This window comes from Notolabrus celidotus, chromosome 23 (genome assembly GCF_009762535.1).
Source record: "Notolabrus celidotus isolate fNotCel1 chromosome 23, fNotCel1.pri, whole genome shotgun sequence".
Lineage (NCBI taxonomy): Eukaryota > Metazoa > Chordata > Actinopteri > Labriformes > Labridae > Notolabrus > Notolabrus celidotus.
In genome coordinates this window covers 20905977-20916938 of record NC_048294.1, presented here as the reverse complement: position 1 = coordinate 20916938, position 10962 = coordinate 20905977, and the positions used below count along the sequence as shown (strand labels likewise).

Below are 10962 nucleotides of genomic sequence, written 5' to 3'. Positions count from 1 at the left end.
GCACTCTAGGTATATTGCCTTAATATAGTTTTATTTCTTTTTCCTGTCTTCATTCTCTTCATTAATTTTTTTTATTATTATTTCTGTTTATTAATTCATTTTTTTTTGTATTGCTTTCTGGTCATATTGATTGGATTCTTGTGTTGCCTCCTAAGTTTTGTTTGTCAAACCAAACTTTAAAAGCTTTTTCTATAAGGTGATATGTTAGGCAGTCTGATATAAATTACATAATTTGAATCAGTTCTTCGTAAAAACACTGGATTTCTACCAGACTAGTGAGGTTCTGCAGAACATTAAAGTTAATGCATAGGCTGCTGTGTCATGTCCTAACCCATGATTTTATGTTTCCCTGTGATCCAGTTTAACGTTGGGATGGTCAGAGTGAGAACTGATCAACAATCGGTTAACTTTAATTTGAAAATCCAAAACATAACAGTATCTTTATGATGACAAACAAACAACTCAGACTCATCTGGTTTACATAAAACCTGACAGAATAACTCTGAGATTTATCCTGTCTTAGAGAGTTTCCACCTCCGGTCTCTCCGCTCACATCTGCCTGTTTTAGAGGTGAGTTGAGGTTCATCAGGTTTAGAGTAATTTACCTTTAGTTCACGGCTAACAAGATCAAATATAACCCTGAGTCTGAACACTGGGTTGTGACACTCAGCTGGTTCTGGGGACGTCTACGTCAGTGTTCTGGTTGTCAGTACCCGGACTCAGCAGGTGGAGTGGGGTGGAGGAGACGGTGCAGACGGACTGGGAGTATTGGGGCTCCTCCTCACAGTCACTTAGGGTCAGCTCATTCAGATGGAAACCTTCCAGCTCTGCATACTGAGGACCCGAGAGGAGCCTGAGCACCACACACACCTGAGGAACCTGCAGGACCGTGTCCTTAAAGGTGATGAGGACCACCAGTCCCAGTACCAGGTAACCTGAGGACACAGGAGCAGCTTCATCAATAATTTGTTTGTTTGTCGCTCATAGTGATGCAGTTTACTGTGAGGAGACCTGACTTTAGCTTTTGTTTGGAGTAGTTATTCTGGTAAATTAACAAACAAAAGTCTTCTATTCAGACTACTATTAGCTCCTTTTTGGTCTCCACCAGCTCCTTGTCACATCATGCAGCCTTTTATTGTTCAGTCTGTAGGTATCGTTTGTCTGTAACGCTTTCTACCTTATCTCAAGCTTTCCCCTCACTGATCACTCACATGTGGTGAGGAGCTCCAGCGTGTCTCTGGCCTCTGGACTCCAGCTCCTCCCCAAAGTGTCTCCCCCCTCACCAACAGTGCTCAGGGTGAGGAAGCAGAAGAAGAGCGCGTCCAGGAAGCTCCAGTTTGGCTCCATCAGAAACACCAGGAGGGCAGGGAGGAAGAAGAGGAGGCAGAGGACGAGCATGGAGAGGAGGAGGGCGTGGAGGAGGGCGGCCTGGGCATGAGGTAAACCCCACAGAGTGTGCAGGTGGTAGAGGGGAGCGTGGGTGAGGACTGGGAGGAGGAGGTTAGAGAGGAGGGTGAGGAGGAACAGGGTGAGGGGGATCCCCAGGGTGCAGTAGAAGATGCAGAAGAGCTTAGCCTCTTCTGATTTGGGGGTGTAGGAGTCAGAACCTGAGGAGAAGGAGGAGATGGAGGAAGATGTCTGATTTCAAGATCTTCAAAGAATGAATTAAGTGTTGATGTACGAGTAACTTTTACCCCCAGGGGATCCGCTCAGCTCGACCCATTTGTGGAGAAACTGTCAACCTCTACAGACGGTGTCAGCTCTACCTCGTCTCATTTGAACAAACTCCAACACAATTTTTCAGCGTTTTGACGTCAGAAAGCTCTTCAGTTTATGCACTTTTCTATGATGTGACCAAGGGGCAATCTACGGCCGCGAGACTTGAAGCCAATGTGGTTCCTCCAGTGTCCACTTGAGGCTGGCTCTGGAAGTACCGTAAACCACATACACACAAATTCAAAGAAGCTGATCTTTACAGCAGAAATAAACATGTTTACAGCCTGGTACAAAAAACAAGTGTAGTCTGGATAGCTAATTTCTCTCTTGGCACACACTGTGTGGGGGTGAATTTTTTTCATAATGCAGAATTATCGAAGATTAAGATTCCAAGTTTTTCACATAGACTGTATGAAATATGGATGTAGTATCCGTGACGTCACCCATCTGTTTCTGAACGCTGTTTTGAAGCCAATCGGCAGCAGCAGCCAAATTGCTTCTGTTGAGCCAGTGTGACGAAAAGAGGCGGGCTTTGAGCCTCCTAGCCAACAGCTGCAGTGTTCCAACAGTCAGCTGTGCCTCTCATTGGAAGACTAGTAATCTCAATATCTTCGAAATTGCTGCGTTAGAAAAAAATTCACCCCCCTCACAGTGAGAGGACATCGAGAAATTAGCTATTCAGACTACACTCATCTTTTGTACCAGGCTGTAAACATGTTTATTAATGCTGGAAAGATCGTCTTTTTCCCATTCATGTGTATGTGACTTCCGGTACTTCCGGAGCCAGCCTCAAGCGGATCCTCGATGAACTGCAGCTTTTAACATTTCCGCATTGACTCCTATTTTTAGACCGGAGGTTGCCGCTTGGTTTTCCATTATGAGAGGCACAGCTGACTTTACTGACAGGCGGGAACACCTAGCTGTTGGCTAGGAGCAGGGGTGGATCTACAGGGGTGGCATAGAGTGGCAAGTGCCACCCTAAAACACAGCCTTGCCACCCCTGTTGCCACCCCAGTTGGAAGGATTTAATTCAAAGAAAAGTTATGCCTCATCGGACACTTGTATGAATTACAGACTGCAGTGAGTGAATGCAGCACGAGACGACGCGACATTACCCCCCCCCCCTCCAGCACCCCGGGGCAGGTTTCATTTGAACAACACAGCGGCGCGAAGAGACTGTCAAGAAATGGAAGAATAATGAAGGCGCAGGCCTAAAAGAGTTGTGAGGCTGATTTTAAGACGATAGAAATCTCGTTGAACAATGTTTAATGTAATGTTAGCTGCTGTATGTCTTATAATAGGTCTGTAGACTAGTATTGAGTATTGAAAGTGCATCAAGTATGCTCCTCATATTATCAGTCATCAAGCAGGATCTAAAAACGAACCATCTGAAGATTAAAAAAGCCTTCATTGATACAGTTACTAAAAACTGTGAATCTTATTTCAGAAATAAGTTTGGATTTAAAAGGTGACACGCTGCAGGCTGGTGGTTGAAACAGACAGTAAGTGGAAAAACAACACACTTTCACTCACACCATTTTTTTGTCAGTTAACCACTGTTATTAACACAACCTACTTCTTTATGTTGAATGAAAAACATAGTGAAGTCACTTTAAATCTTACAGAAATGAAGAGGAAAGACATCAGCAGTTTTTTCTCACCAAAGACCAAGGTGAAAAAAATAAAGTCTGAGCAACTGGGCAAGGTAGATGGAGGAGATGACCAGGGACAAGACCAGAAGAGGAGGAGAAGAGAAGTGTCAGTGACAACATGGAAGGCCAAGGTGATCAGAGACAGGAAGAGATGGAAGGAGAAAAACACAGTGATGAAGAGATGGAAGAGGGACAGCATTGTCAGAGAGACAAGAAGACAACATACCTTTTCCAGACAGTGAGAGGGATAAGACAGAGTCATCACAGATGATCTGCAGTCGAGCTGGTCCACAGGGTATGAAAGTTACAACTAAATAAGAACCACAAATGACATCATTTAACACAGCCTGATCTTTAAACATATAGGAAACCAATAACAGCCAGTGTTTCCCCTACCTGTTCATTACAGTTGCGTTTAAATCTGAACATTAAAGGAAAAATATTTAAAGTCTTACGTTTTATTTATATATCTTATACTTCAAACAATTTTGACCCATTCACATATATATGTTTAGGCATTTCTTAAAACTGAATTGTCTGTTAACTAGATTTTTAGGGAGGGGGGGTTGTCCTGTTGAGGGGGTGGGGCGCCCCCTTATCAAAGCAGGAATACACCCTCATTTTATATGTGGACAAATCAACTCAATAAGACATCCAGAAGACAGAACAATAATTGTAAAAAAAATATCAAGCTTTGACTAAAGTACGTTTTTAAATTAATTCAGCACATAGACATCTGCCATGTTGCCACCACTCAAAAATGTACTGTCCCCCTCTTGCCACTCCATAAATATTTTTCTAGATCCAACCCTGGCTAGCAGGTTCAAAGAGACAAAAATACAAACACCCACGGAAAAGAGAGGACGCCCTTCAGACCCGGAGTTTACAGAGGAAGAACCAGACTCAACGGAAGGAAAGACGGGAGAAACTTCTCTAACTGGAGAGCAGGAGAGATCCAAAGTTACCTGGTGGTGCAGGTGTGTAAACTGTGAGCCCATGACCCAAGAGTGCTCTTGCTGTCAGGAGTGGGACTTTATAACAACAGTACTTCAGGACCTTTCTGAACTGGAGGATAACAGTGGAGTTCCCTGCCTCACTGGACACAGCTGTTTGACCCACTGTCTTAAATTTTTTTAGAAGTTAAATCTGAAAAGAAGAATAAAAGAGCGTCTTCAGCAGACATTTTGCAGACAAAGTGCCAAAAGCACTGTATATCAGATAGCCGGGCAAAATTGAAGATGAGTTGCAGCTGATCGATGAGCAGGAACATCTTTGAGAAGGGTGAAAAACTGAACAGGCTCTCTGGCATCAAAGTAAAGTGCTGAAAAATTCTAGAGTGTTTAATCAAGACATCAGTGTTTGTTAAAATGAGATTAAGTAGAGCTGACCAATCAGCAGAGGTCGATAGTCCAGCTTCTGTTCTGGTTCTCCAATCATTCAAGTATCCCTCAGCTGCAGCCCAATCTAAGGTTTCTTTAAACCTGGTGTCTTACCCATGGTGGTGAGCGTGACTATGACAAAGTAAAGTGATGAAGAGAAGCTGTTGTGTTTCTCCTCCTCCTCCTCCTCCTTCAGAACAGGAACATCCCGGTGATGAGCAGACAGAGTCCTCCTCAACACCTCCCTCAGCCGCTCCTCCTTCACGCATGGGTTCTCCCGCAGGAAGGAGCTCCACACCTCCTCCACCTCCACCCTCAGCTCCTCCTCCACCGGCCTCTCCACGGCCGAGAACACCGCCGCTCCCAGCACGATGAAGACCAGGTAGCAGAGAAGGAGGAAGAGGAGCGCATTGACCCTGAGGAAGAGTCCCAGAGCGGACAGGAACCGTGCCATCGCTGGGTCTGACTGAAGACTGAAACCAGACACTGAGACCGGAGAGGCTTTAAATATTTACAAGAGGAGCGGATCTCACTCACGGATCAGTGTGACCACCCAGAGGCTGCATGGGACTCACAACAACACAACAAACTTACAAACATCAACACATGTTTTATTCAGTCATCAAACAGGTATGTACAAAATATTCACATCTCCCTTCAACGTGGGTCCTTTTTCAGAAGTGCCAAAAGCTGCAGTTCCTCAAGTGTCCACTAGAGGCTGCCTCCAAAGATGAGTCAGCACCCATAGAGCCCAATGTTACACCGCAGAGATGAACATGTTTATAGTTTGGGTCCAGTTTTCAGGAGTTAACTTGGAGAGATGTTTTTATGTTGACTTCTCTGGTGTTGAAAAATTAGCAAATACCTTTTTTAAATCCCGATTTAATGAAGTCAGATTTCGCCAACTTTCTGGCTTAATCCTGGGGCCGACGTGTTAGCGACTTTGAAAACTTGCTTGTGCTCTTGATTTTGAGGTTTCAAGAGTTTTTATGAGTCAAATAGTATACAAAGTATTCATTTATTTCCAGGGTTGAAAGTTGAATTTTAAGTACGTAAAGGTGAATTAATGAAAAAGTAAACACTACCTTACTATTTACCATTGCACTTTTTGATGTGTCCACCAGGGGCACCAGAATCAGGCTTCTCATATTCTGCTCATGGTAGCTTTAAAGGAATCTGAAATTTGTATTTCAGTGTAATAATGAACCTGAACTCTAAAGTTGACAAATATCTTCATAAAGTGTCTGAGTCAGCGGAGGAGGGTTTACATCAGCTGCAGTAAACACGCCTGAAGAGTTCCTACAGAGGCAGGTAGAGGGAGTAATGTGAGCACGCCCAGCGGCGTACAGGTTTACCCACCCTGCCGATGACGGGAAGTTTGTGGGCATAGGCTCGAGGAGGGACAGCAGAGAGAGGCGGGGTTGGGAGAAACGTTGTCTGGAAAGGCCGACGCCCCTGACAGCGCCGTCCCATCTGTCGCCCGCCAATGAGGAAGGAGATCACTGGAGGTCCCGCCTGAGGGGAGGTGAAGCGAGATTTAGGGAAAACGTCCCGGGAAAGACCGGCGGCGCGCTGACTGGAGCGGGAGGAGGAAGATCTGGAGCGCTGCACTGAGGAAGAGGAAGAGGAGGAGGAGCGAGCCAGGGACCTGAAGGAGGAAATAAAATCAACATCACGCTGTAAAGACAGACGCAGGACACGAGAGGACTTACAGAGGGTTCAATTAATCATCTATTCCTACAAAGCTCAAAAAAAAATTTCCCTCTCTGTAAATCCTTTAAAATCTAATAAATATTTTTAAAAAGTCAGGAGGGAAGCATCAGGTTCAGTCTTCAGGTGAGTTAGAGATCTCTCTTTACCTTCCTGATCCGGTGGCAGCGAGGCTCGGTGGAGGTGGATCTGTGCGAGGACTCCCGTCCTGCCTCGGGCTGATGTTCAGGTTGGCGGTCAGCTGCGGCATCTTCCTGGTGGTGTCCGGGTTGGAGGCTGGGCCAGGCGGCTCCTTCCTCGCCTCACTGGGCAGGGAGGGCGTGAAGGGAAGGTAGCTGCCAAACCCGGGTCCTGTACTGAACCTGACCGCCAGACTGTCTCCGAAGAAGGAGTAGAGCTCCTTGTACATGTCGGGGAGGGGGACAGGGGTCCACTCCTCCCAGGGACAGCCCGCCCCACCCGCCTGCAGATGGCTGGCGATGCCCAGGGCCGCCTCTGAGAGGGGCTCTGGAGGGGGGCTAAGGCCCGGGGAGCTCACCCTGTAACCCAGACCCCTCACCGCAGAGCCCGGCTGACCCCCTGCCCCCCCCTCTGCAGGCTGAGACAGAGACAGAGCCTTCATCTTCAGCAGACGCTCCACCGCCACCTGCAGGACACACAGGAGAAAGCAGAGACTGTTCACACAGAGCTGCTCTGGAGCGGGCAGACTTCACTGAACCGTTTTAAGTCTGTCAATCTTTTCTTCTTAAACTCAAAAAGGAGCGCCGTGCACGAGAGGAGAACTCTGCAGCATGACTTTAAACGTGCTCTGATCAAAACTAAACCAGGCTGTGGATGAGTCAGAGTTTAAAGACTTTGAAAGGTTAAAAAAGTTCAATAATCAACAAACTCAGGATTATTTTACTCATTGATATTCTGTAAATGCTGAAAAAACACCTGAGCATATAAACACTGACATGAACTCTCAAACAGACTTGTTTACAGCAGACGCCGTCAGCTCAGCACTGTTTCTACACGTCTACAGCCGAGTTCAGGACGTGTATTATGTGAGAACAGAAGATCAAAACTTCTGTCTCTGCAGGACTCACCAGGATGGCTCCATAGACTTTGTGTCCGTCTGCTTTGACCTGTCCGTTAGAGACCGAGTAATCGTCCAGGACCGCCTGAAGGTTGGCCCAGTAAGCAGGAAGGTGAGGGAAGAGGACTCTCTCTACAGCCTGCAAATAAAACACACGAACACGGCTTCAGGAGATCATCCTCCCAGATTATTGAAGAGAACATTTAGACAACACACAGAAGAATGTATGGCAGATGTGTGTCTAACATGAGTCTGGTCCTGCTGGAGGTTTCTGCCTGTTAAAGGAAGTTTGTCCTTGCCACTGTAACTTGCTAAATGCTGCAAAGTGCTCTGCTCATGGTGGATTAAGATGAGATCAGACTGAGTCCTGTCTGTAAGATGGGACTGGATCTTAACCTGTCTTGATGTTGGGTCTTTGTTAATAATGGAACAAAGAGTACGGTCTAGACCTGCCCTGTTTGGAAAGAGTCTTCAGATAACATTTGTTGGATGTTATATAAATAAAAGATTGATTGATGGCAGATGTAAGTGGTGAACAAACCTTCCATCCCAGAGCGTGCAGCCCAACCACGGCTCCGTAGTGCGAGCAGAGTGGCCTCACTGGGTCTGACAGAACCTTCTGCAGTGACAGCAGAATCTGATGGTATAGACCGCTCACCAGGTCTCCGTGAGTCCTGAAGAAGAATCAAAGGAACACTCAGAGTCATTAATTGGACCTTTGGTGGGATGAAACTGAGAAGTTTTAGTTTCCTCACCAGAAGATGTGGCTGAGCAGCAGCGCAGCGTAGTCTCGGAGGGTCCAGTGGTCGTTAAGTGGGTTGATGGAGGCGGCCAGTGGCTCCAGGATGCAGTACATCACACTGGACACCAGGCTTCGCACGTACGAGCCCAGGTACAGGTACGGGTTCTGGACCAGACTCTTAACCATGTGGAGGAGTCTGTTCAGCTGCTCCAGGTCGTGACTCACAGACTTCACCTGCAGAGACACGAGAACACAGTCAACAGGTGAAGACACGGAGGAGCCGCTAGACGGACCGAACATGGATCTGATGGATGCTGCAAACGCACCCCACTGATGACGTAAACAAAGTACGGCAGCAGAGCGGCGATCTTAGAGTTGGACTGCAGGTCCAGCAGAGCCGCCTGAAACACACAGAGGATAAACGTTACTGACACGGACTGTTCATCCTCAGAGAGCACCTGAGCTGGTGTTTACCTTCATGAGGTGTGGGTCTTCTCCCAGGATGGCTCGGGTGATCTGCTGATAATACTTCAGCAGGTCGTCAGAGAGAGTCTGCACCGCTGAGGGGACTGAGATGAGGACAGAGGCAGACGGGTGAAGATGTGAACATGCATCTGAAATATTTCACAAGTCTGCACACTGATTTTCTGAATGGATCAGAGTCTCACCTGTCCCCTGAGGCTCCAGGTTCCCTTTGCCATCCAGGTACGACACGTTGACTGAAGGGAGAAGAACAGAGGAGAGATTCTCACTCATCAAACCTTCTGACTCATGGGCTGAATGTTTCTGACAGGGCAGCAGACCTCACCTCGCACCAGGGTCTCAGCACAGCCTTTGGGGATGTTTGTGGCCAGAGCGAGCTCCACCAGGTTGATTTCCCGATCCTCCACGAAGAACAGCTCTCCTTCTTTCACCGAGCGGAAAGGCAGAGCATCCTGGGCCCCGTATCCACAGATCGACTGATGGAGGGATGAAGGGAAAGGAGGAAGAAGTGAGAGTACTGGAGGGATATCACACAACAACAAAGACCAGAACACTGCGCTCACCTCAACATTGCTCCAGCGCAGAGATCTGTTGAAGTCCTCCACGGTCAGCTTCCTCCTCTTGGCGTGTCTCATAAACTGAGAGCTGCTCTGAAAGAGTCAAACACAACACATCGTCAACAACAACACTGCACTTCTCTAAACACACTCTGATGTTTCTTTTACCAGTCCAGTACTTACCTGGGCGGCCTCTCGGAGCCGATAACACACGTCCTCAGCCAGCAGAGCGGCCACATCGTCCCCCAGATCCACGCCTGCACTCTCAGCCATGAGTTTCACAGAGTCCCGGGAGACCTCAGCGAAGCGGCGCTCCTCCCGGTCCGCCATGCTCACAACGAGGACTCAGACACTTGGACTGTAAAGAGCACCTGACATTAAAACCTGCAATGAACAGACTGATAAATTCCTTGAATACTCTGTACCACCAGAGTCTAAAACATACATCTTAAAGATTTAATTAAACATAGAGAAGCACCTTGTGGATCATTTGATCCCAAATTAACAAAAACACATTACAGTTGTTGCTGTCCCTGCTCTCTGGTGCACTAATTATGTAAAGAGTGAGATATTTGAAGGAATTATTAAACTAGAACATTTTCCAATGAGGTTTGGTGCGCAGGAGTTTGTAGCATTAACGCATGCGCAAAAATCGGCGTCCAGCATGCTAATAAAATACAATGCAGGTTTATCTACCTGCTGGAAAAATACAACAAGATACCATCTATGACAGCTGGTGAGACATTAAGCATCTTGTAGCAGAGTTAGGACGGATATCCTTAAAGAAATCTTCACAACAATGCTCCTCCAGTGAGCGGCTTACAGTTACATTTAAACGATTTTATGAAAACTAAGAGGTACTTTGTGGATCATTGATGTCCCGATTATTCATTAACAAACAGGGTGTTATGCAGGTCTAAACGTTTGGTGCATCAAGTGTGTTTTAAGTGGAAATATTCAAAGATTTACTTGAATTGTGACTTTTTCCGTAGGGGTTTGGTATTCAGCTGCTTTTAAGAGCATGCGCGGAATTGTTGTCCAGCTTGGTAACAAAACATAATAAAACATGCAATTTAAAAGCTTAAAAAGTTATGTAATTAAAGAAAGAATAACCTGTTATTGTTTGTGAAGGATAAACAGAGAGAAGCAGAGAAGCGACGTGACCACACCTGACATTAAGTAAAGTGGTGCTAAAGTGAGCTACAAATACATCAATGCTAACATCACGCTGATTGAAAACAACGAAGAAAATACTGAAACACTCAAAGTCTTCAATAATCAAACACACATTACCTCCTCAGATAGAAGGATTGTTGGTTGATTTTCATTTGTTTCTTGTTTGAAAGTTTAAATCTACGAAGCTTCAACGAGCTCTGTGAGACATTCTTCTTCTGCGCTTGGTTCACGTTCAGAATAGTTTAAATACCGCCACCTACTGGACAGTTACTGCATTACAGTGAGAGGCCGTTTGTTTACATGGGCCGCTTGTAATCTATAACCCAGACACTATAATCTCAGTTTAATGGAATTATATTACAGGTGTCAGGTTAGATTATCAAGGAAGAAGAAAAATCATGTTTATCACTTTAATAAGACGTCACATTTTGGTAAGTGAGCTGCTTTGACTAATAAAAACAGTTTTCAA

At 46.0% G+C, this 10962-nt stretch overlaps 2 protein-coding genes and 1 long non-coding RNA gene across 7 annotated transcripts; 1 reads left to right on the top strand and 2 right to left on the bottom strand.

Annotated features, from left to right (window-relative positions):
• Positions 1-408: 408 nt before the first annotated feature.
• LOC117807729 (potassium channel subfamily K member 1) lies at positions 409-5228 on the bottom strand. Its single transcript, XM_034677127.1, has 3 exons — positions 4862-5228; positions 1212-1607; positions 409-935 (listed from the first exon to the last, which is right to left on the bottom strand). Exons 1-3 carry the CDS (start codon positions 5199-5201, stop codon positions 667-669), a joined length of 1005 nt encoding a protein of 334 aa, XP_034533018.1. The 5' UTR covers positions 5202-5228; the 3' UTR covers positions 409-666.
• Positions 2608-3816, top strand: LOC117807730. Its single transcript, XR_004630029.1, has 3 exons — positions 2608-2938; positions 3164-3218; positions 3342-3816. It is a non-coding gene; the product is annotated as an uncharacterized LOC117807730 (long non-coding RNA).
• Positions 5229-5337: 109 nt separating the features above from the next.
• Positions 5338-10743, bottom strand: taf6l (TAF6-like RNA polymerase II, p300/CBP-associated factor (PCAF)-associated factor). 5 transcript variants are annotated; one of them, XM_034677121.1, is made up of 12 exons: positions 10611-10743; positions 9501-9675; positions 9324-9410; positions 9086-9236; positions 8946-8996; positions 8752-8846; positions 8604-8678; positions 8291-8511; positions 8077-8209; positions 7546-7674; positions 6607-7103; positions 5338-6395 (listed from the first exon to the last, which is right to left on the bottom strand). In XM_034677121.1, exons 2-12 carry the CDS (start codon positions 9645-9647, stop codon positions 6047-6049), a joined length of 1935 nt encoding a protein of 644 aa, XP_034533012.1. In that variant the 5' UTR covers positions 9648-9675; positions 10611-10743; the 3' UTR covers positions 5338-6046. The 5 variants fall into 5 exon arrangements, with proteins under 5 accessions (XP_034533012.1, XP_034533011.1, XP_034533014.1 ...); XM_034677120.1 differs by having other exon boundaries at positions 9501-9701; positions 10611-10742; XM_034677123.1 differs by having other exon boundaries at positions 9501-9688; positions 10611-10742.
• Between the last annotated feature and the right edge of the window lie 219 nt (positions 10744-10962).